We start from the raw sequence: 24,065 nt of genomic DNA, 5'->3' as shown, positions 1-24,065 counted from the left end.
TTTATGGGATAATTGAGGTGTGAAGGGACTTCAGGAAGTCTCTACTCCAACCTCCTGCTCAAAGCAAGGTAACCTGTGGGATCAGACCAAATTGCTTTATTCAGTTAGGTCTTAAAAACCTTTTAGGATGCAGACTCAACAGCCTCTGTGAAAACCTGTTTCACTGCTTGGCTGTTCTCTAAGGGAAAACAATGTTCCTCTCTGAACTACTCTTGTTCAATTTATGCTCATTCCCTTTCATCTTCCCACCATGCACCACTGTAAAAGGCCTGGCTCTTTCTTCTTGATACCTGCCTCATATTTACTGGGGTACTGCTTTTAAGGCCTCCCCTACCCCATCTCTTCTCCAGGCTGAGCAAGCCCCATTTGCTCAGCCTCTCCTCACAGGACTAGCACTGTAGCCCTGACTTAGGGGCAGTTTTGGGAGTTTGGAAGTGGATGATGGAGCTCAGTGTGGCCTGAGAGGCTGAGCTGAGGAGGTGGGGATGCTTGATGTGCTGGCTGTGCTGCTGTTCACAGGGCCCCAGAAGCTGCTGCACCTCCAGACCTCTCATACCAGCCAGGCTATTCTGGCAGTGATGTGCTCAGCACATGCTCCACAGCCCCACTGACCCTGCAGCCCACCCAAACACCAGAAGCTGCATGTCAGGAGAGGTGTGCTAGCTGGTGCTAATGAAGAGAAGGGGTTAATTTGTCCTGGCTTCTGCATAGTCCTACACTTCCAGCTCAGTAGATGGAAGGAATGTGATTAAGTCGGTGTTGATACCAAGTCTGAGAACAGATGTGAGAATAAATTGGCAGAGCTGGAATTCACATGGGACAAAAATAGCAAAAGGGAGTGGGTGGGAACAGTCACACATTTGTGTTACAGGTGCTCGGTCTAGACCCCAACATTTACAGAGACTCCTGAATTTTTCTTCTTACTAATTCTTATTACTCCAGTTTCTCTTGTCAGCAGGGCCTTTTTCCCTTAACAGTAATGTCCAGCAGCTCAAACTTGCTGTTCTCTACCCTAAAGGACAACTTGGGCAAAAAGTTCTTTTCAGCTCCAAGCAGAAAAGTTGGAAACATTGCCAGTTCCCCTGCCTCTCATACAGGGTAACACTTGAATCAAATTGCTCCCATTTATAGATATGGAAACTAAGGCTCACAGTGCAAATATTTTTTAAAGCAAACACATAGCAAACCCCAACCACTAAGGTTGTTCTTATTCCCTTCACAGAAGCAACTGAAAGACACTGCAGAGAGCAAAACCTGTGTTTGTGCTGGACTTGTGCAAGCTACTTTCCCTCCCTAGGATGTCTCTTCTCTCAGTTGTTGCCCCTTGCCTTCAATCTGTCCATGGGGTTGGTTTGTGGCTTTGTTAGGGTTTTTTTTTTTTTTTTTGTCTTGTAACAGAGCAAACACTTAGAGTCAGCCCAGGCTGTCCATTGGCAGTGTAACAGATGCACTTGAAAGTCAGCTACAAGGACAATAGCATGCTTTTCCATCAAAGGGTTTGAAGACTCATCAAAGGGTGGGACATAAGATGAAGCCTTCAAAGGACACACCACTCCTTGCAGCAATCTGTCGGTCTTGCCACCGCCCATTCCCTTGGTGGATTTTTCAGGATTTGCGTCACTGCTCCAGAGAGTTAACAGCACTTCTTGCAGCCTGATGAAGAAGTAATATCAGCTGTAGCCAGTGAAAAGCAGAGAACTGCAAACACAGGTCTTGGCAGCAGAGTGAAGAGAGAACAGACTATCACCAAAAACTTTCATATTGCTTTTTCTTGTAACTTTTTAATCCCCCCAAGCAATTTCTTCCACAAAAGACTACGAATCAGTTTCACTAACATTTACTTAAAGAAGAACCGTGGGGAAAGCACTTACAATTTACCTATCTGTGTAGCTGTAACGTAGTGTAGAAGCATTGTCTTCACAAGGAGAAATGAAGAAAAATCAATAGTAATTCCCAAAAGGCAGATGTATTGGTAGAGAAGGTCACAAAATACTTGCAGTTGTTCTGTAGACTTGGAAGAAGATCCCCTCTGCACTACCTCACTGCTCAGCTTCACATGGAAAGAGGGAAGAAAGGGGACTCATGCTCTAGGGAAAAGCTCTTTATGCTCCTCAAATAGGTCTTATCAAGGCCAGAAGAAAGAAGGGAGGGAGGCATTTGTCATGCCCAAAGGGCTGTATTCTGTTTGTATCAATGACAGGCACATAACCAAGGATTACTTTGGTCCACGATGCTGCACACAAGCGTGCTTGTAGCTCCCACTCAGGAGAAATGGGCTGAAAGCTGTGCAGCCTTTACAGAAAATATTACAGCTGCAGTGCTGTCAAGGTCACTGTCAGCCTGGGTTATCTGCTGTGTAAGTACTAGCCTCACAAATCAGGCTTAGCTAAGGGCTGTAATTCATACACTCAGCATTTTGTGGATTATGTCCTTTAGCTTTCCCTCATTGCCGTTTTGGATATTCATTTTGCTCCAGTGTGTGGCTTCTGTGATTTCTCTTTGGGGTAATTACCCCATGCGATGCAGTGTTTCCCTGTATATTTCTCAATCACAAGTGCACAAACTCACTCTGTATGAATAATTTTATATAACATGCTTATTATTATCTTTGAACACAGATAGTTCACTGTTAGATAAAACAGTAGAAAGATGCAGACCACGGGGGGCGGGGGGGGGCGAATCAATGGAAAAGGTACAAAACCCACAAGAAATAATAACAAGAAAGTTCCTGTAATTAAGGCACCCACAGGAGAGTCAGGAAAACTCATCTCCCTCATTGTGATCTAAACTTTTGCAGGAGATTTCTGTTTTCCAGATGTCCAGCTTTTATTCATAAAAGAAAGATTATGTGTTTTCCCACCTCATGGATTTATCAACATGAACTGAATTTCTCAGTCTAAAAAGTATTGTAAGAAAATACCATCAAGATCAGTTCAGACACACACTTATGCTATTACAGTATTTTACAAAACTGGGGACTTAGATAATAAGAAGAGTGGTAGAAAATAAAACAAATATTTTTGTCCAACAGAGCAATTACCCTGTGTAATCAAAACAGGCCTTAGATTGTGCAATACAGAAACATGTTCCCTTCAATAATGGAGTGTTAAAGTCTAAAGAATGTGTGTATGTGCTCATCTCCTCTGTGCTGGGCTAGCTGTGGCAGTACTTTTGGACCAGGTTACTTAGATCCACAGATCTATATTGCAAGGAAAGCATTCTCTTTTGAGAAACTATGCTAAAAAACATGTGTATCTCATTCTGCAAGATTGTCGGGCAATATATGATTTTTAAAAAAATTTGTTCCTGCTAGTACTGGAGTCATTGTAGTATATATACTTATAGCCTTCTTTCTGATTCATAACAATTCCAGTTAAGGTTAGTTTTTGTCCTGTAATGCCACAAAAGTTTCTTCATGTCCTTTACTTCCCAGATGTGCAGGCACCTTCATTGCTTTAGGAAGTTGCCTGTTTCTCTCTAGTTCTGTGATTCAGTGAAGCATCTTGGCATAAGACTTTCTCTCTGCTTTACTTCTTCTAAACAATTTAACACATTTAAGTGGCCTTGAACATGATCACTTCTACTGCACAGCTGGGCCTACAGCGAATCCCCAGAATCAACCAGCCTGAAACTTCTAAGCCTGAAATTTGACTCACAGTGTTGATGCCTCAGGCCCAGTCTTCTGTATTGCAGACAGTTTGGCTCAGGAAAAAAATAATGGGCATCATTTTTTGCACAAAATCCCTTTCTTTTTTTCATTCTGTTCTATCTGATCTGATCCTATTTATCCTTCTGAAGAAATAATTTTAGAAGCATTTCAGCTTTTGCTGCTAACTGTCAACTTCTTTCAAGTGAATTTTCCCATCCTTCCTCTTCTCTGTGCTCCTAAAAACATGATTTAAAATTATTTTAAAAATATAAAAAGATAGTGCAGAGGCATCCCAGATACTCCAGCCAGCAAGCTGGAGTCTTTATCCAGGGCCTAGCTCAAATGCCTCTACACAAACACATGGTGTATGGGGAACAAATAAAAGAGCTAGAGATGTGCAAACATCTGCTTGGGGATGGCAACATCAGCATCACAGGGATATGGTGGGATGGCTCCTGTGACTAGGGCTTTGGAATGAAGAGTTTCAGGCTTTTTAGGAAGGACAGGCTAGAGAGACAAGATGGGAATGTGGCCCTGATGTCAGTGACCAGCTGGAGAGTCTGGAACTCTGCCTGGGAAAGGATGAGGAGCCCACTGAGAGCTGGTGGGTGAAGATTAAGGGGCACACCAGGGACAGGGGATGTTATAGTGGGAGTCTGCTACAGGCTGCCCAATCAGGAGAATGGTGTGGATGAAGCTCTCTGTAGGCAGATTGTGCCTGAACACTCTTAATCCCTGGTCCTTGTGGGGGATTTCAACCTCCTTGATGTCTGCCAGAGGGGCAACATGGCAGGGCAAAAGAAATCCCAGAGGTTCCTCAAATGTGCCAAAGCAACTTCCTTACACAAATGACTGAGGAGCCAACAAGGAGAGGTGCCGTGCTGGACCTTGTGCTCAAAGAGGAGCTGGTGGGGAGTGCAGTGCTCAAAGGCACTGTAAGTGACACAGGATGGTGGAGATAAAGATCCTCAGGGCAGTGAGAAGGGCACACAGCAAAATCACTGCCCCAGACATCAGAAGGGCAGACCTTTGGCCTCTTCAAGGACCTGCTCCATACAGTCTGGAAAGCAGAGAGGCCCAAGAATGCTAGCTGAATTTCAAGGATCACTTCCTCCAGGCTCAGGATCAATGGATTCCAGCAAGAGGAAAATCAGGAAAAAATGCCAAGAGGCCTTCATGGATGGACAAGGAGATGCTGAGCAAGCTCAGAGAGGAAAACAAAGCTTTCAGGAAGGGGAATCAAGAACAGGCGATCCAGGAGGAATACAGGGAAATTGTATGGCAAGCTAGGGACAAGGCTCAGTTAGAATTGAATTTGTCCAGGGATATAAAGGATAACAGAAAGGGTTTCTATAGATATGTTGCAAGCAAAAGAAAACCAGGGATAATGTGAGCTCTCTCCAGAAGGAAACAGGAGACCTGGCTACCCTGGACAAAGAGAAAGCTGCGGTTCTCAATGACTTCTTTGCCTCATTCTTCAACAGTAAGTGTTCCAGCAACACCGCCCAAGTCAAGAAAGACAGAGAAAATGAAATGATCCTGAGCCCTTTCAGGTTTGAGGCCATCTAAGAAACTTGAATATGCACAAGTCCATGGGACTCAAAAAGAATCATCTACAAGTCCTGGGAACTGGCAAAATTTCAAAGCCACCATTTTTGAGAAATTGTGGCAGCCAGGTAAAGCCCTCAATCACTGGAAAAAGAGAGATATAACCCCCATTTTTTAAAAAGCTGTCAGAATTTGACACTGGCCCAACACCAGGCACCCACAAGAGTTACTCACTCACCCTCCCCTGTTACAGATAGGCAGCGGAGAGGGGAAAATGTTAACAAATGCTTCATGAGTGAGATAAGGACTGGGAGAAACACTTCAAGGGCAAAACTGGCTCAACTAACATTGCAAAGTGAATTTTATTACTAACAGGATCAGAGAAGGATAATGAGAAGTAAAATAAGCCTGTAAAATAAAACACCATTTTCCCCTCGGCCTGTCCCTCCTTCCCACCAACAGTGCAGGGAAAAGGGGCATGGTGGGGGGGGCTTTGGGCAGTTCATCACCAAGATTTTCTTCCACTGCTCCGGAAGAAGAGTCCTTCCCCTGTGAGACTGTGGGGTCTCTCCCACAGGAGACAGCTCTCCATGAACTTTCCCAGTGTGGGTCCGCTCTCATGAGCAGCAGCCCAACCACACCTGCTGCAAACGTGAGTCCCTCCCACAGGCAGACAGCCCTCCCAAAACTGCTGCAACGTGGGCCTCTCTTTCCATGGGATGCAGTCCTCCAAGGACAGGCTGCTCCCTGGAAGCAGGGATTCCTTCTTTCCACTGGGTCTCCCACTGGACCACAGCCTCCTCCAAGCATCCACCTGCTCTGGCATGGGCGCCTCCCCACGGGCTGTGGGTGGATCTCTGCATCCCCTGTGGATCCCCATGGGCTGCAGGGGCACAGCTGCTTCACCATGGTCTCACCATGGCCTGCAGAGCAGTCTCAGCTCTGACACCTGGAGCGCCTCCTGCCCTCCTTCTCCACTGACCTTGGTGTCTCCATGTTGTTTCCCTCACATAGTCTCACCTCCTCCTCTTCTCTGACTAGAAGCAAAACTCATGACTTTGTTTTGATTTCTTTCTTAAATATGTCATCACAGAGGCATTATCATAATTTCTAATTGGCCCAGCCTTGGCCAGTAGCATGTCTGTCTTCAGAGCCATCAAGGATTGGCTCTGCTGGACATGGTGGAAGCTTCCAGCAGCTTCCCACAGGAGCCCTCTTTGTGGCCCCACTGCTACCAAAAACCAGGCTGTGCAAAATCCATACAAAAAGGAAAGCAGAAGACCCGGGGAACTACAGACCAGTCAGTGTTACCTCTGTGCCAGGCAAGATCATGGAGCAGATTCTCCTGGAAAATATGCTAAGGCACATGGAAAACAAAGAGGTGATTGATAACAGCCAACATGGCTTTACAAAGGAGAAATTGTGCCTGACAAATTTGGTGACCTTCTGTGGTGGGGCTACAGTGTTGGTGGACAGGGGCAGAGCAACTGACATTGTCCGCCTCAGCTTAGGCAAAGCATTTTATACTGTCCCACACAACATCCTCATCTCCAAATTGGAGAGGCATGGATTTGATGGATGGACACTCAGCGGATCAAAAACTGTCTGGATGGCCACACACAAAGAGTTGTGGCCAGCTGTTCATTGTCCAGTGACAAGTGGTGTCCCTCAGGGGTCAGTACTGAGCTGATGAGGTTCACCATCTTTGTTGGTGACATGGCCAGTGGAATAGAGCGTGGACCATCAGAAAGTTTGCTGACAACACCAAGCAGTGTGGTGTGTTAGACATGCTGGAGGGAAGTGATGGATCCAGAGGGACACAGACAGGCTTGAGAGGTGAGGCTGTGCAAACCTCATGAAGTGCAGCAAAGCAAAGTGCAAGGCCCTGTACCTGGATCGTGGCAATCTCAGACACACCCCCAGGATGGGCAGAGAATTGAAAGCAGCCCTGAAGAGAAGTTAAGTATCACTTGAGGGTGATACTTAACAAAAAACTCACATGAGTGCAGTGTGTGCTCATAGCCCAGAAACCCAATGGAATCCGGGTCTGGATCCAAAGGAGACGGGCCAGCAGGGTGAGGGAGGGGATTCTGCCCCTCTGCTCTGCTCTGGTGAGACCCCACCTGGATCCACCTGGAGTCCCCCCATAGGACCTGGACATGGAAGGACATGGAACCACTGAACTAAGTCCAGAGGAGATCCACAAAGTTGACAAGAGGACTGGAGCTCATCTCCTACAAAGACAGGCTAAGAAAATTAGGACTGTTCAGCCTGGAGAAGAGAAGGCTTTGTGGACACCTCATAGCAACTCTCCATTATCTGAGGGGAGCCTTCAGGGAAGCCAAATAGGGACTCTTTATCAGGAGTTATAGGACAGGACTAATGGGTACAAATTGAATGAGGGGAAATTTAGACTAGAGATTAGGAAGAAATATTTTGAGGGTGGTGAGACCCTGGAACAGGTTGCCCAGGGAGGCTGTGGATTCCCCATCCTGGCAGCGTTCAAAGCCAGGCACCATAAGGCCTTGGGCAACCCGGTGTAGTGGGAGGTGCCCGTGCCCATGGCAGGGGGGCTGGGACTAGATGATCTTTAAGATCCATTCCAACCTCTTAGCATTCTATGACAATAAACCCCAGCAAACTATGACTGTTGGGGATTAAGCCCTTCTGACCAAATGGAGAAACACATACACCTTCATTTCATCTTTTTTGCCCCCCTAATACAGATCACCCAGGATGGTGGGCCATGTTTAAAAGTAACTGTGAGCAGACTGAAACACTTTTGTGTTTTCCCCAATAACTTGCCTTTGGAAGGGAACAGGTGTTTTATAATGTACTTTGGACAGAAAGTAAAATTTTGATGAAAATTAAATGGTGCTACATCCTCACAAGTGCATAAAATTATCCATTGCTTAATCAGTTATACACACATACATGTTTTTTTTCCTGCAGAAGAGGCTGAATCACATCTCTACTTTATTTGATGTAATTATGCTAGTTGTAAAATAAAATGCAATTGATACAGAGTTTTCCGGGGTTTATTTGCCAAATGTAGCACACAAAACCAAATGGTAGGTTATCTCTGAATTTTTATTTCAAGTATCTTGCACACATTTAAATGTAAAAATTGCAGAAAAAAAAGGCAATGTGGAATTACTTTACTATGTTTTAGGCAATTTGCGTATCCCTTGTAACTATAAGTCATTCTGGTCAGGAGCCTCTTGGACTCCAGCAATGCAGACATCTACCCTGCTCCCAGAGCCAGTGCTGAGTAATGTACAGCTTTCTTCCCATCAACACTTCAAAATTAGTCAAAGGATTACAGAAAGATCTTTTTGTCTACCTGGACAGTCTGGAATTCCAAACTGCATTAAAAATTCTAATTTTGCTGGTCAGTTCTTGAAGTATTTTTTTAAGACTGTGCTCCTCAGGGTGTGCAAGTTGTGATGCTTGGGCTCAATTCTGACATTATGGCATGAACCACAGTCACTTTAGATCCTCTTCCTTCACCTTCCGCACTAGCAATCCAATAGAGGAAGGTTCCTTGGATTCAGAGCCTAGGATCACTTGCAGTTTGGCCCAAAAGAACAAATCTTCTCTCCTCTTCATGGTGTGCCCAAGTTCAGCTTTTCTCATGCCCTTTTTTCGCATACATACACTGCCAACACCAAAAGCTCATATGTCCCATCTTCCATTCCTGTATTTCATAGCTAACTTAGTACATCCCAAAGACATGGTTGGTTGACTTCTTCCAAGTCATGGCTTTGGTCCTCACTCGTGTAACTTGACTGACATAAATGTTGCTTGTGTTTGGCTCCATGTTCTGTAAACCACATAATAAATCATCTTTACATGTCCTTAATATCACAGTCTTCTTCATTCTTATTTGATATTAACAGTCTCATTAAAGCTTCTTATAGATTAATCTGAAAAATACATCCCTATTTTTCCTGCTGAAATAAAAAGTCCATTCAGTCCAGAAAGATTTCGAGAAAATCTTCCTTTTCAGTCTGTCTGTCACTCTAAGATTTAAGAGTGAATGTTGCTTTGATCCTTCCAGTGCAAGTGCATGAAGTTACCTCTTCAGCCTACTTGAACATCACATGATGCATTACATCTCATTTGCAGCAAAAGAACTCCATCCAGGATCATGCTCAGATCAGAGACAGGCCTGCACACGTTTCTTTTCATACCACAGCACCTGCTGTGTTTGCTTCAGAAAGGTGGGAGATATCAGTCCAGTGAAGAGCTTCATCCGCTGGCTTTGCACAGCCATGGCCTCCCTACAACTCAGTCTTCATGTTAGAAGCATATTCTTGCTCAGAAAAGGAGGGCTTCACAGCAGAGTGAAATAAAGTTGATGCAAACCTCATAACAGCATTGTAACGTGTTGTGTAGCTGTAAAGGTATTTTTTAGCTGACTAACTCTCAAAAGTTACCGTAGTGCATAAGTGATTGTCGAAGGCTTGTCCAGCACAAGCAGATCACTGACAAGGTACCTGTACTTTCAGGCTGTTGTGAAGAGACCATATTATCATCATATAATCTCTGAAGAGACCATAAATATTATAATTTATTTCCTCTCCATACCACTCAGCCATCCAGCTTGTGTTTACTGATGAGTCCACAGTGCCATCAACTTCAGCTTAGACAGAACTTGAAGTAAACTCATTTTTGCAAGTGCTGTCGCTGTTTAAATGCTGGAAAGTTGTTATTTCACGTACATTGATGAGGGTAAGCATGTGCTTCATATCTGGTCTGGTTTTTTGGTAATTGGGAGACATACTCTCTTTTCTTAGACATGTCTAAAAGAGAAAACACAAAGGAAAGCTTAAAACTGAGAATTCCTATGAAAGGCAATTAGAAAAAAAACTTTTGAAGATTTTCCTTTTTCTCTTTGCTAACCCTAGCTGATTACACCTTTCCCATTTGTTTGTCACTGGAAGCACCCAGTACCAATAAAAGCTGCTGTTTCTTGCTAAATCAATTAACTTTATAGGACAAAAGCCTCAGTCAAAAAAGAAACTTTATATTTGATTCACATTTTCATCTCAACAGGCCTTGCATCAAGCTATTGCAAGTGTGCTTCCACCTGCCTTCAATGCAAGCCAGTGCCTGAAATATTTTCATCAAATTGTCAAAGTAAAGCCCCAGTCCTGCCAACCAGTTCTAAAGTGAATGCTGCTGTTGAGTTTGGTGGAGATAAGGCACAATCTTCACTAAAGAAGAGGACAAGGCAGGCTGTAAGAACTTAACAAGCATTTTAAATAATGCACCTCACTTGTGAGATCAGGTCAATATTAAATTTTGATGAAAGCTAGGTTGATATCTGAGACGGGGCCTCACCCAAAAGTAAGATACACGTAATTCCACCAGAGCGAGAGTTATCTTCACTACACAGCCCTGCTTTTTATAACTGCACCACCAAAACTGGGACTGGTTATTTTTTGTAAGGGGAGGAGAGATTTCTGTAGAGATCTGAAATTCTTTCAGGACACTGAGAAGAACATGAGGCATCTGTCTCTTCTGAGTGATATCCTTGCTTTCATGCTTCCATCCTAACAAATTCCTACAAGATTTATCTCATCAAACTTTCGTCTGAATGGCACAAATTACTGACAGAATTGTCAATCTAAAAAAGAGACAGGCATAAATTTAATTGCTCCCTGAAGATACATGGAAAGCTACATTTAGCACAGCTAATTAGATACACTCTGATCAACAGTTATGATTCATCTGCTGAGGAGCAAAACAAGGAGGCAAGTCTGAAACAGGCAGCAAAAGTTAAATCTGACCTCCCAAAATTCTGGGGCTGGTTCTGGTTTTGTTTTTATTACAAATGCAGCCAGTGATGCACTGTACTGGTGCCCAAGATTCCTGCTACCTCTGAGCCAGGTGACTTCACTGCCACTGCACCCAAAGCATAGTTTTTCTTCTGTGGAGTGAGCTTCCCAAGTACCTTCTCTCCCTTCCTTTCCCAGAACTACCATCCAGCAGTAAAGGTGTGGATAAACTCCCCAATTAGATTTTTCTCCATGTATTTTAAAGTGTCTGTTCAACAAGAAAGACATGACTTCACAAAAATGCTCATCTGAAATGGGGTTGACACCAATTTACCAGTGTGGAAACTGAGGCAAAAAGCAATTTGGATTTGGCAAAAAGGATTTGGACATGTCCATCATGCCACCATACAAAGTAATTCCACAGGTGGGGAAGGGCTTGTCTGTGCCTCCATCTTGGACAAATGCTGTTCCCAGGTACTAAACCAGAAAACCTATTGCCATACCCTTAAACTGATAAGTAGTTTACACAGAGTAACTGGAAGCAGAAATAAGCAGTGAGAGTGCAGGAAAATAATTGATAGTTTGAGTTTAAACCGAGTTAGATCAGAGTGCAGTTTGCTCTCTTTGGAACTCCATCCTTGTGTAGCTGAGTTTAACAATAAATTAAGTACAGACACCAACTTCAGACCAGCTGTTCTTTGCTCATCTTTCTAGCAAAGAAAATGAGTGAGGGTATTTTGGTTGGTATTGTTGCTTTGCTTATGAGAAAGATAATTACTTACACAAGTAAAGAAGATGAGCAGCAAATAAAAAATCCCAAGGCAAGTCAGCATGAAGAGCTCGCTTTTGTATTTTTTTAGTTTGTCCTCTTCTATTCCAGGGCAACCTAAAATGTAAAGCAATATGGGTTATATTGATCTGGTGTTTGTAAAATATTTTAAAACTGTTACCTTCTTGCCATGGAGCATGGGACAGTCAAAGCTGTGCACTGTACCTGTTACTTTTAACGTGACTGTGCTGCTCAGATTGCGTTCTCCGTTCTGCTCCCCCAGAGTGCACTTGTACGTCCCGCTGCTTTGGCCGGTCGCATTTCTGATCCTCAGTGAAAAGGAGGTGTCATTGGAGAGCTCCAAGGACCCCCCAGCTTCTTGTGGAAAATGAGATTCCATATCAAGGACTTCCCATGCTATTCCTTCGCTGTCTCCAGCCATCTGGAAAACACAAATGTATTTCTCTTCTTGAGCAACACTGTCATCCTCAGTTTTAGGGTAAAGAAAATTTTAAAGACGGCTTATGGCTGAAAATGCAGAGCCTGAAGAGAGGCAGGAGGAAGCACAACCACAAATCCATTTAATATGTTCATGCTTGCAATCCAACAGTATACGGGGTTTTGCTTAAATGGACTCTATCTATAAATAGGAATTACGGAACTATTCTGTAATAACTTCTTAAGCTGCCTCACCTGTGTGGAAACCCAGGGAACCGGGAATATTTCTCTGTCTGCTCTGGAGTGCACTGACTTTGACCCTTATTCATGGAGAAACTTTCCTAGACTTCAAGATTAACTAGAACCCACAAAAGTGTGAAATAGATTATAGAGAGTAGTGTAGGTGTGTCACTTGGTGAGAAATGTAGGTTTTGGGATTTTTAGTATGTTGAGGATGGAAGCAAGATGGAAGGCACAGGGTGTTCTCCTGGGTTTCTTCTTCATGCTTCTTCCTTCCTCTTCGTGGGTTTGGGTGGCATTTTGTAATTGGACAGAAAAGTCTGCATTGCATGATTTCAGGGTTCAGTTATTGGGTTAAAAGGGAAAATAATCTAGGTGTCAATTCTTAATTGGATAATTTAGTCTTAAAAGACCTTGTAACAAGAGACTGTTAGCCATTTTGTGCCTTGCTAATGAAAAGCTGCCAAACTCACAGTAATGAGACTGTTTTACTGATAAGAAATAATAAACACTTGAGTCCAAACATGAATTACTGTCTCAAGTGCCTTCAATCCAGACCCAGAAAAACCAGCGGCTGGTACCCCCTCACACCTGGACAGCAACATGACAGAAGGCAGAGCCTGCTCTCAGTGGGCCCATACAGAGGCCCCAGGGGAGTTCAGACCGAGGGACACAGTCCATGGGGATGGAGCAGAGGCAGCAAACGCAGCCCTACCCCGGTGCTTAGCAGTGGTCCTGCCCAGGCGAGCACGGCAGCAGGCAGGGAGGCTCCACTGCTGCCAGCACACCTTCTGCCATGCCGTGGTGACAATTAAACCTGCTGACCCAGCAAGTGTGCCACTGCACGAGGGCTCTGCCAAGCACTGGCATCCTCCCAGTGGCTCCGCAGCCCAGAGCTCCCTGTGGGAACGCAGCCGTGGAAACTGCACTTTCCTGTGCCAGTTTTTATGTAGCTGACCCCTGAAACCATGCTGCCTCTCTGGAGGAATGGAGGTTTCCCCCAACCCCGCTTCCCTCCCTTCCTCTCGTGACTGGAACCAAGGAACAAAAAATTGCTTTGACTCCTTCAGATTCAGTTGTGTGAAGGTCACAAGCAGGTTCTGGTGCACTTGGGGAGCATTTGTGTGTTGAATTTCTTAATTGTAACCAGAAGAGCTACATTCCTTGGCATTGCTGAGAGGCTGCTGGAGGAATGAAGTGTATTCCCAGAACAGTTCGTACTGCAGGGCGATAGGATGCACTGAAAATGACAATTGGCTGGGAACCACAAAGAAGAGAGAAATCACTAAGTTGATTTGAAAGGTGGAAGAAGGGTTTGAATTAGCCTGTGTCCATTCTTATTCATCCAAGTTGCTCCCTGGGATTCGAGGCAGCATGCCCTCCATAAAGGCTTCCCAAGTAATGAATTCAATCTTTCTGTGGACCAGCAGAGCCAGAGCCAGCTCATGAGTCCAAGGCTCAGCATTTCAGCCAAATGTATAACTAATGTAAGCCAAGGCTTTTTATTATTATTATTTTAATAGACACATTTTTGGGTCATATGTTGGTGCTTACTTTCTATCAGCATAGCTACTGCATTGGGGTATAACAGTTACACTGTAAGCTATTAAAATTAACACAACTTTCTCATACTGAGGCTAGGAGTATCTGGTTTCCCTTTCATGTCTTTGCAGGAGGAAAGCACACTCGGGAGTCTGGAGAGAAGTAAGGGTCTGATACTCCCTTCAACATTGCTATTTTTGTAGCCTAAAGTGGTGCAAAACAAGCTGCAAATTGGGGAACTTTTCAGGAACTGAGGAATGAGACTAAAGCACAAAATTTCCTTAATTGTAAAGATTCTTTCTCAGAAAGGTTTTGGGTTTTTCAGTGCTTCAACTGAAACACAGAGCAGTAATTTCCTGGGGCTTTCCACACTTTACCCAGAAAGAGGGAAGAATCTTCCTCTTAATCCCCTAGTAAATTTACTCCAGCTTCTCTTTCTTACTACACTCCTCCCAAAGCAGCGACAAGACAAGCAGTATGTATGGTGGTTTTCAGGCCCCAGGTACTTCACAGTGCTACAGGGATTTAGGTATTTTCAGGCCTTGCACATTGTCAGAGATGTGGCCAGAGAATTCCAATACCCAGGCTGGGCTCAGCTCGGATTACAACTAGGTCAATAGCAGCTAAGTGGATATAGTTGACCTCCCTCAGATCTAATTTTTGCCACTCTCCCTTCCCTTACCACCCCCTTCCTCAGTGAAATGTAAAACTGCCCACAGGGCAATAAAAGGAACCAGCCTGACTACCCTTTGCATTGCCCTAAATTGCAGATAGGAGGTCTGAGCTATGCACAAAAAATTAGATTTGTTTAGGGATTTTTGGTTTTGTTTCTTCCTTTCATTTACTGGCAGCATAAATAACTGGTGTCCTGGGCGGTAAATGGTGGTGTGATTCTTGTGGCTGAGATCTGGGAATGAGAAAACACTTTGATCTTTCTGTATGCAATTGCAATCAGCACTGCTCCTAAAAGGGAGAACTCAATTAAGTCCATGCCTGACCGTGCACTTATTCCAAGTGAGATTTTGGGTAAATGATTGAACTTTCCTATTTCATGGGAACAGTGAGGGCTAGGATTGATTATTGCCTCCAAAGCTTTTTAAGGTGCTTGGCTGCAGCTGCAAGCACAATGATGGCGACACTGCAGACAGGACTGTCAGAATTTTGCCCTAGACATGCTCTGTGTAAGGCAAAGTGGTGTCATGAAACTGCACTAACAACATGTTTTTCCCCAAAACAAGAAGAAAAAGTTACTTTGTGGCCTAATCTGGCTCCCTCACTTGCTGTGAAACCACTGGCGACCCACATGGGGGTTGTGATCCTTGAGTTTGGGGAGGAGGAGGAGGAGGAAGGGGTCATGTGTGGGTTTAATTCAGGGTTTGCACGCCGTTCTTCCTCCATTAAATCTCCTCTTTACTGAAGGGCGAGGGCAGGCAAGGCAGTCTGCAGGCGTGCTGTGTGCCCAGCAGCATCCCAACATTTTTTAGGCTGCAGAGACATCTGGTGGCATTTTTCCAGCCTGTGCAGGCAGTGCATCTGCCCCTACTCAGAGGTCACAGCAACCTTTTCTCTGATGCCTGAACCAAGCCTTTTTCCACAGCAATCTTATCTCCTGTTATCTTATAGAAAACAAAACAAAACAAAACAAAACAAAACAAAACGCCCCCTCCCTTTTTAAATTCTCTACATAGCAAGTAAACATCTGAGCAAATTTGCAGAGTGCATCCTCATATCCCAGCTGTATAAAAGGAAGTCCATGAGATGTTCAGTAAGGTCATTGTTCTGCCTCTTGCTCTATTCAAGATAACCTCTTTCCCACCCCAAACCTAACTAAAATTACAAAAATGCCACTTTGCTTGCCACCTCCTGTGAATTACTTGGCAGACTCTCTCACTGGACACATCATTTTGCAGCTCAAGCTTCTATGATAAACCAGCTCTAATTCGTGCCAAGTGTCCTCCAGGTGATACCACAGCCCAAGGTAAATGCTGGGGGTTTTACCTAATTAATTCCACACAAGCTTAGCAGGATCAAAGCAAGCACTGCCAGAGACAGCAATCCACTTGTGTAGGGACCATCCTCTGCTTTAATCAGTGAAAAAAAATCTTTTCTTCTCACGTTTCATTTGTGTTTCATGTCCCTTGCACCTCACTGCTGAACAAAATGCATCATACCAGCTTCCCCTGCTCCCCATCTCCAAATGGAGGAGAAAAGGAGCATATTCCTGCTCCCATGTTTGCTGCTAATGGATTTACCAAAATTCAAAAGGCAAATGATGACTTGTGTGGGGACAGGTAGAAAATTCTACTAAATCTATTTTCACAAAAATGGCCTTGTTGGCATGCAGTCTGCTGGGGGTTAATTCCCCCAGAATTTTGCTGAGGGACTTTATGGCAAAGTAATTCTGCCTATCTGCATAAAATTAGGCATTAAGAAAATTTTTAAAAAGAAGAAATGTGAGTTTATATTTAATGTACTGTCCTTCAGCAATGTCTGTGGCAGACTCAAAGATCACCTGGCAGAATATCTTCAGCAGAGCCTGAAGTGAGGTGGTCCTTAGCCTCTGTTCAGTCCCTGCTGAGACACATCCTGGAGTGCTGGGCTCAGTGCTGGGCCCCCAGGGCAAGACAGATCCGAGGGAGTCCAGTGAAGGGGCACAAAGATGGATAATATCTTGGAGAACCTGACACGAGCAAAAGGTGGAAGAGATGGTTCAGCCTGGAAGAGACCAGGCTCAGGATCATCTTATCAGTATTGATTCAACCTGATTAACAGGGGGCTAGAGAAACTGAAGGCAGACTCTTCTCAGTGGCCTTCAGAGGCAAGAAAAGAGGTAATGGGCACGGGCTGAAATTCAGGAAATTCCACTTAAGCAAAAGAAAACCCCTTTTTACTGTAGGGGTGGTTGAACACTGGAATGGGCTGCCCAGAGAGGGTGTGGAATTTCCAGCCTTTGAGATATTCAAGACTAAACTGGACAAAGCCTTGAGGAGCTCTAGTTGTCAGGTTTTAGTGAGTTTAATTGAAAATTATTCTACTTCTCAAAATCCTAGAAACATGTGTTCTAAAGAGGTTGTGATTTACCCATAGGTACTCTCTAGTCAATTGACTGACTCCTATTAAGTTTCTCCTAGCCTGGAGCTTTTTGGTAAGAACAGTGGATATTAAAATGGGATATGTTTGATTGAAAATACAACTGAGCTGATATATTTCTGTTCTCTGACTGTATGAATTATGGAAAATAGGTAGAATAATTAGGACCCCAAAATTCAAGTGCCCTTCAGCAAATGTTTCTTTTTCAGAGAACTAAAAACAAGGTGATGGAATGAGGAGGAGCATTTTGCTGAGTTCTAGCTGGCTAGGTTTTAGCTATTGTTTTGAAAACTGCTTCAGCATTACATGGCAATACCCTAAAAATGGCAATTCACCCCTGCTGTAGTGCTTGCACCCAACTAATCAATTAATATTTAATTTTATCATGAACACGCGCAGGCGAGCAGTTCTCACATTAACTCATGTTCTCTGCTCTCATTAAATAACTTTTCTCATCAAACTTTTCCCACACTAAAGTGGTGCACTGTCTTCCAGGTAAATCAAAGTGCCAATATAAACTGCTTTTCCAATAAAAGAAAATTTTTATTTCAGCAAAAATTTTTGAGTTCCAAAACTGATGTCAGTTTAAAGGTGGAACATATTAACATCCAATTATTTTCTGGTGAGGGTGAGATAATTGCAAAAATGGTTTTGTTTAAAATCATACCAGGCAAAATGGCCAAGTTGAAATTTCTGACTGCTATAGAGAGCTAAAAATCTACATTAGGCCAGAAGGAATTTATTTTCTGAAGCAAAATATATAGAATTCTGGCAATGCCCAATAGCCAACATATAATGAAACACAACTGAGCTGAAACTGCTTAATAGGTGTATTTTTCAGCACAAAAAAATGCTTCCACATTTGATTAGTGCTAATGGTGCATCCATATGGTTCCTATACAGTGTCATGTAGAGATACCAAAGTTAAATTTGAAAATAACAGACATAAAAATTGTGGGCACATGTGAGTGAACTTTGAGCGTGCTGTAAAAAGGCGGGGGGGAACAGAGGGGAGATGAGGAAAGAAAATCCAAAACCCAACCCCAAAACAACAGTGAAGGAACTATGTGTGACACATGAGCCAGCTGGAAAAGCCCTTTGACTCACTCACACAGACTAAACACTAAACTATTGTTTAGTTGATTTGGCCGTAGTTTGATTTTCTTTTTTTTAGCTAAGGGCATCCAGCCTTAGCTCATGTCAGACAAAAGAATTGTTTTGGTCATGAAATCATTTCCACTGGTCCCTTCCTGTCTAAATCATTGATGTGAAGAAGCTACTTGGGGATGAATAGATGTCTGAGAAGCATTGGACTGCATTTCTTTGCGTAGGTTAGAAATTCGGCTGAAGTAATTTAGCAAATATTTACCTAAGCTAATATATCACAGCTATGCACTTTTAGCAAAAGTAGTTTCCTTTGAAGGAAGGTGCAGTCAATATGATATGGCTAAACTGTTTATTCTTGTTTTGTAATATGAGTTCCCCCTCTTATTCTGCCATGATATTATATTTTTTAAGGAAGTGCTATAAAGTTAACAGATTTCTCTCCACTGAAGCACAAATTTCTTTTCTTATCCTCAAGATTTATTTTAGATTAGGATTCTTCTGGCTATCACATGAAGAAAATAGTGTAATAACTACTGGGACTTCATTTGTGTGTGTTTAAACTTGATTTTCAAACTGGATATAAAGTGATAATTATGAGGGTCTATGAAGTGGTTCTCATTTTCAATGCACTTCACAAAGAGAAACTATTCAGCAATCAATAGCCCTACGAGGCAGAAAGGTAAGTAAAGTTTTATTACTCAGATTCTTGTCCAGTAGGTGGGCTGTAGAGATTCAAATTGTCTATTTCCATAGACAATTCCCAGTGCTTAGGCAAAAAAGACCTAGTTTTCAGTTCTCAGCTGGCAAACTTCCACACTGCTCATATATGGGTTTATGGCATGGAGGCTACCCAGCACTCCTAAAAACATACCACACTTTAAGACTGTCATAATTACAAATTCTTTTCCATGGCCTCATATTGAATGGAAGGAGAGCTGCACCAGGCTGGAAGAGGACTTGGTGCTCTACATTCTCCCCAGTGTGTTCAGCCAGCTTACTTCATATAGTTTTGAGTAAAAATCATTTTGTCTGAGCTGACTGACTGTGGTCCTGATTCTGCACAGATCTACTTACACAGGTGACTTCCTGCATGAGGATAATTAGCTCCAATAATCTTTGATGCACAGCAGGTCAAACACATCCATGCCTTTTTTTTGCAGTATGAGACATTAGCAAAAGCAAAGGAATTGAATGCAAACCTTTTTTTACACCCAGTTGGATTTTGACACCAGAATATTAACTCCATTATAAAATTACTTCTCTATACAGCAAATACTTTTAAATTATAACCTTTTTTTTTTAGCAGATTGTAACAAACTGGCCCTTCTTTGGTCTGAGCACACAGAGGTGCCCGTGGGAGGGAGTGGTTTGCTCACATAATATCCACCCTGTGCAAACAGCTGCACAAGCAGCACCATAACATTGCCACCATCATTTTTTAAAGCAGCAGAAGCAAAGGTTAATTGCTTGCATTTACTTCACAGTTCAAAGTGACCTCATACAAAAGATTTCACCTAACAGCTGCTTGAACTTTACAGCCTGAAATTTCATACAATTTGTTGGAATTACCTTTTAATTAGTCCTTTGGGGTTATATGTGGTGTTTATTGATTAATCCTTCAGTAGTTGTTTTTAAATAACAGAGTAATTACCTGTGTTGGGTAGCCCAGCCACACTCCACCATTCCCTCACCCTCCTTTGCAGTGTTGAGTGGGGACAGCAGCACGGAGCCAAAGTGTAGAGAGGGGAGGAGAAATATCTCCAAGCTGCTGCTGATTTAGCCAGCCCCATAAGCAGAGGTGTTGCTTGTTCAGCACAACACACTGAGCCTAGATTGCTTTTCCCCATGGAGAGTCAGGCTTTTTGGATTTGGAGCTCTGCTTTTCCTAATATGGCTGCGACTGTGGCTTGGGCTGGCGTCACCTCCTGCCTGCCCCCACTTCCCATCTCTCTCATGGGACAAGCAGACAGAGGACTGCCATCCACACATGGCTGGTGCCATCAGCCCCTGAGGACTGTGCCAAGAGCTGACAATAGCCAGACTTTTGCTACTTTTTGTGTCAGCAGAGAAAATAAGTGCGAGGTTCTGTCATGCTGGACACTGGAAAACCAGTCTTTTCCTGAGCCAAGCAGCTGAAGCAGGAAGAGCACGGAGAGCATGGAGGGAGTGAGGGATATAGGGACAGGGCAGGGGACATGCAGTGGTAGTCTAGACTGTGACAGCATGACTGCTGCAAGGGGAAGCAGCACCAGAGAGGGCCCCCACAAAAGGCATCATCAAATACCATCCTCCTGTGTATGTGCAGTCATTTTGTGTCCAGGTGGAACTGCAAAGAGCTACGAGGCAACACAGAATTGGGTTTATAGGCTTTCCTTGTACTTCTTCATCAGGGAATGGCTTTTGGCTTCTGTTTACTGCTTGGCTCTCCCAGGTCCCACTGAACTTGGAGAAGCACATGCTTCTGGAGTATCCCCACACTTCAGCCTGTTTTTGTTTTTGTTAACTTCCAACACTGCTATGGGGGAGACTATTCTGGGGTCCAGTCAGCCTCTCTGTTTATTCCTCCCGACCCCCTATCACTTCTCAACTCCTCCAGGTCCACCAGATGGCATGGTTTGCCTTCCATGGCTCTCTGCCCTTCCCAGACACTGGGAGAAAGGGAGCCTTCAATAATTAGCACATATCTGGATGGAAAATATATATCCTTATCGAGTTTTTGAGGCAGAAAACAAAAAATTAATAAGTTGACTCATATTCCAAATCCCATAGTAAAATTCAACCGAAAGCATTATTCCCTCCTCTCTGTTTACCACCTGTGCTTTGTTCAACAGTTTGGAAGAAGATGCTGCACTTGGTGGGTTGGCAGTCAGATGTTCACAACAGCTCCTGTGAGGTGCAGTTGCCATCTGGTCTGTAGGCAGATGCTCACTGTTGTACCAGCAATGAAAGTCAGGTGCATTGCAAGTTTCAACCTCAGAAGCTGTATCTAATGGCAAACACTGTTTGTTGGTTACTGTAGGAAATGAGTTTAAAACTGAATCTGACTGAACTGCTGAGAAGCCAAGGCTGTGGCTTCAGGTTCCGGCAGAGATAAATTAACGGTTTTCAACACCCATAAATAAGGTTTTTTCCTCTTCCCTTCCATTGCTCTACCATCACATGGGAAAGTAATTCAACTCTGTAACCCACAAAATGTTTATTCACAGTTTGATTTTCCACTATTATAACAATCAACCGAGAGCTGACTTAACAGGCAACAAGAGGTAACAACACTCCCAGCCATACACTCCTGCTGCTTAGCATGGAACCACCAGGAGTGGCCCATGATAAGCAGCAGGAGTGTATGGCTGGGAGGGGGGAATGGAGGAGAACAAAACCTTCCCTTTTTTCCCCGTTAATTTGGCTCACGCCATAAGCTGAAGCTCTGCACTGAGGTGCAAATTTACGGTGCTGTACAGTCAACAGCCACCTCCTCCACCACTGGGCAATTCTACCTCTCTTAGAAATTTCATCTTGGTAATGTTGAGTGGGACTTTTCTACCCATTAGCTGATTGATTCCTGTAACCCCTCTTGTACACAGCAGGGCTCTCCTGCTCTGGAGACAGAAACTCTGAATCAGAGCAGTCAAGATGCAATTTTTACTTCATGACTGCAAAGAGATAACTCAGAATTTCTAGCTCTCCATCTGCCTTCTGCTCACACTCTGCCCTTATGCCCACCCCACTAGTCAAATCTTCCTAAAGAATAGCGAGTACTTTTTCAGTTCTTCTATTTCAAAGAAAAAATCCTCTCCTGTTTTCAGGGGATTAAACAAGAGCAACATCACTGATGTTGAGAGGCTTAAATGCCATTTTTTTGCTTTGAAAAAAATCCTGGAAGACTCCTCTTTGGAGTAGTATTTGGCAGGTTGTACATGGGGCATCACCTGAATTTTGATCCACAGAAGCCAGCAATAATTAGATAGAAAAGCAGGCCAAGAGCAATTCAGGGAATCATGCTCAAATAGCCCATTTCCAGTGACACAGAAAAGGCCTGTTCCCCATGGTCAGCTCAAAGATTTGCAGTGCTGCCTTCTCTCTGCTGCACTAATGGGAGGATTCCTCTGCAGAAAACAACTCATTTTGTACAAGACAAGCCAGTATCAGGTAGGAAAGCAAAGCAGACTGCTCAAGTAACTTAGACATTTTTCTTACTTTATACCAAGACGCTGTCTGGTAGGAGATTGAGGAGTCCTGAAGAGCTTTACAGGGCAGCACCACGTCCTCAGCACACCTCACAGCAACATCTGGGATCATCACAGAAGTCCCACGGATCAAGCACCAAACTGCAAAGCACAGGTACACATCACCTTTAAAAGAGATTGCTTACACAATCCTTCCCCAAAAATATCCCTTCAAAACAAAGATGAAAGAAGGAAAATTGCAGAGCTGCCCACTTACCATTGCACAGGATGATGAGCAGAGCAGAGACTCCCAAAGACATGGCTTTTGTGCTTCAGATGACAGAGCAGCAACAGCGTGCCTCTCTGCAGGATGGGCTGTGAGAGCAGAGTGAAGCTGGGGCTGCTTCTAGAGTGATATTTCTGGAGGCAGACTGGGGAATCCCCCAGACTTATCTTGAGGATTTCGTCATAGGGAAAATCCCTGCAAGTATGAGCCAAGGCTCCTCCCCCTAAATCTGTGAGGTCACTCCCATTTCTGCAAGCACTTGCAGTGGTAGGAACTCATCTCCCTTTTTTCACTTTTTCTCCCCCTCTGTACTGATCTGAACAGAGTTAGGTCTGACCGAGGGGCGCTGTGGGTTGGTGTGAAGGCCATCAAAACCAGCACTCAGTGAATCTCTCTTGAGTGACAAAATGTCAGGGGAAAGGGCTTGCCAGCTCAAAATCCCCTCTCAGCCTTCTCTCTGCAGTTCTAACAGCACAGGTTAGAATTGTTTGCAAAGGTTGGCCTCATGATGTGACATTTCTGAAACCACATTTAAGACCTCAGGTCACAGCACCACGGGAACACTTCAACTTGGGGCAAAACAGGAATTATCAGCATGGCTGAGCCAAACAAACTGTGTTTCGGTAGAGTTACACATTTAACTCTGCAGGTAGGCACACATGAGGTAGAACTTTATCTCTTCTCGGCATATTTTGTCATTTTCAAGACAAAAAAAAGGCATCTGGAGTGACATAACTTTACAAATTATATGCTGGAAAATTTCATCTTGGAAAAAGTCAAGGCAGCTCCCAGAAGAGGAACCATTTGGACATCCCCTCTAGATATCTGGAGGGGGAGGGGAAATCCTTTCCCTGTGATCTGTGAGAGCTGTTTACCCCTTGAGAATTCTTGAGGAAGTCCAAGGTCGATTACAGAAGCATTTACAAATCCTGAAACCGAAAGTTGCTGATGTTATTTTTGGAAAACGCTTGTGGCTGCTGTCTTTAGGCTACTGAGATCATGATGGAGAGAAGCTATTTAGGAGAAGGGGGTTAAGATTTGATGGGTGGAGAATGGATGGTCAGCCCCTTTTGAAAACCAGGGTTATGGAAGCCACTCCAGTCTGGGCATCCTAAATCCAAATCACCTCTAGAAAACTTTGTGAGGAGAAGTCAGTTTGACAAGTCCTCACCATGCTAAAGTCCTACTCAGAGTCCTACTCAGATGAGTAAATGCTGTGGGTGGGAAACACTTTTGGAAACTCCACTCTGGTTCTGTGAAGAAAGTCAAACAGCAATTTCATGGGGGCCTCACTGTTGAAATAGCCCACTTATTTTTAAAGCTTTTTGTTTCTATCTTCATTGACCATAATGGTAAATATAATCGGCTCTAAGCTTTATTTTTCTCTTTAAGTTTTCTGGTTTCAAGGACCAGGACCTCAATCAATTACTGAGAAAGTACAAGTGAAATA

At 43.7% G+C, this 24,065-nt stretch overlaps 1 protein-coding gene and 1 long non-coding RNA gene across 2 annotated transcripts in view; one reads left to right on the top strand and one right to left on the bottom strand.

The window, feature by feature from the left end:
• Positions 1-24,065, top strand: part of LOC134420221 (uncharacterized) — a 47,745-nt gene that overhangs the window by 22,060 nt on the left and 1,620 nt on the right. Inside the window, exon 2 of the long non-coding RNA XR_010028281.1 lies at positions 22,372-22,504. This is a non-coding gene — a long non-coding RNA (uncharacterized LOC134420221). The remainder of the gene's footprint in view (positions 1-22,371; positions 22,505-24,065) is intronic.
• Positions 8,278-22,733, bottom strand: CD83 (CD83 molecule). Its single transcript, XM_063160140.1, has 5 exons — positions 22,607-22,733; positions 22,361-22,491; positions 11,975-12,191; positions 11,763-11,866; positions 8,278-10,002 (listed from the first exon to the last, which is right to left on the bottom strand). Exons 1-5 carry the CDS (start codon positions 22,647-22,649, stop codon positions 9,844-9,846), a joined length of 654 nt encoding a protein of 217 aa, XP_063016210.1. The 5' UTR covers positions 22,650-22,733; the 3' UTR covers positions 8,278-9,843.

This window comes from Melospiza melodia, chromosome 1 (genome assembly GCF_035770615.1).
Source record: "Melospiza melodia melodia isolate bMelMel2 chromosome 1, bMelMel2.pri, whole genome shotgun sequence".
In the NCBI taxonomy this organism is placed as follows: domain Eukaryota; kingdom Metazoa; phylum Chordata; class Aves; order Passeriformes; family Passerellidae; genus Melospiza; species Melospiza melodia.
The sequence above is the reverse complement of the archived record's forward strand: the minus strand, read 5'-3'. Positions and strand labels throughout refer to the sequence as shown.

Bases quoted from the DNA above. Each gene is read 5' to 3' on its own strand.
- CD83 (XM_063160140.1), bottom strand. From the start codon at position 22,649: ATGTCTTTGGGAGTCTCTGCTCTGCTCATCATCCTGTGCAATG. The intron at 22,492-22,606 runs GTAAGTGGGCAG...TGTGCTTTGCAG, and splicing joins GCTCATCATCCTGTGCAATG to TTTGGTGCTTGATCCGTGGG. The intron at 12,192-22,360 runs GTAAGAAAAATG...TGTGTTTTCCAG, and splicing joins AGACAGCGTCTTGGTATAAA to ATGGCTGGAGACAGCGAAGG.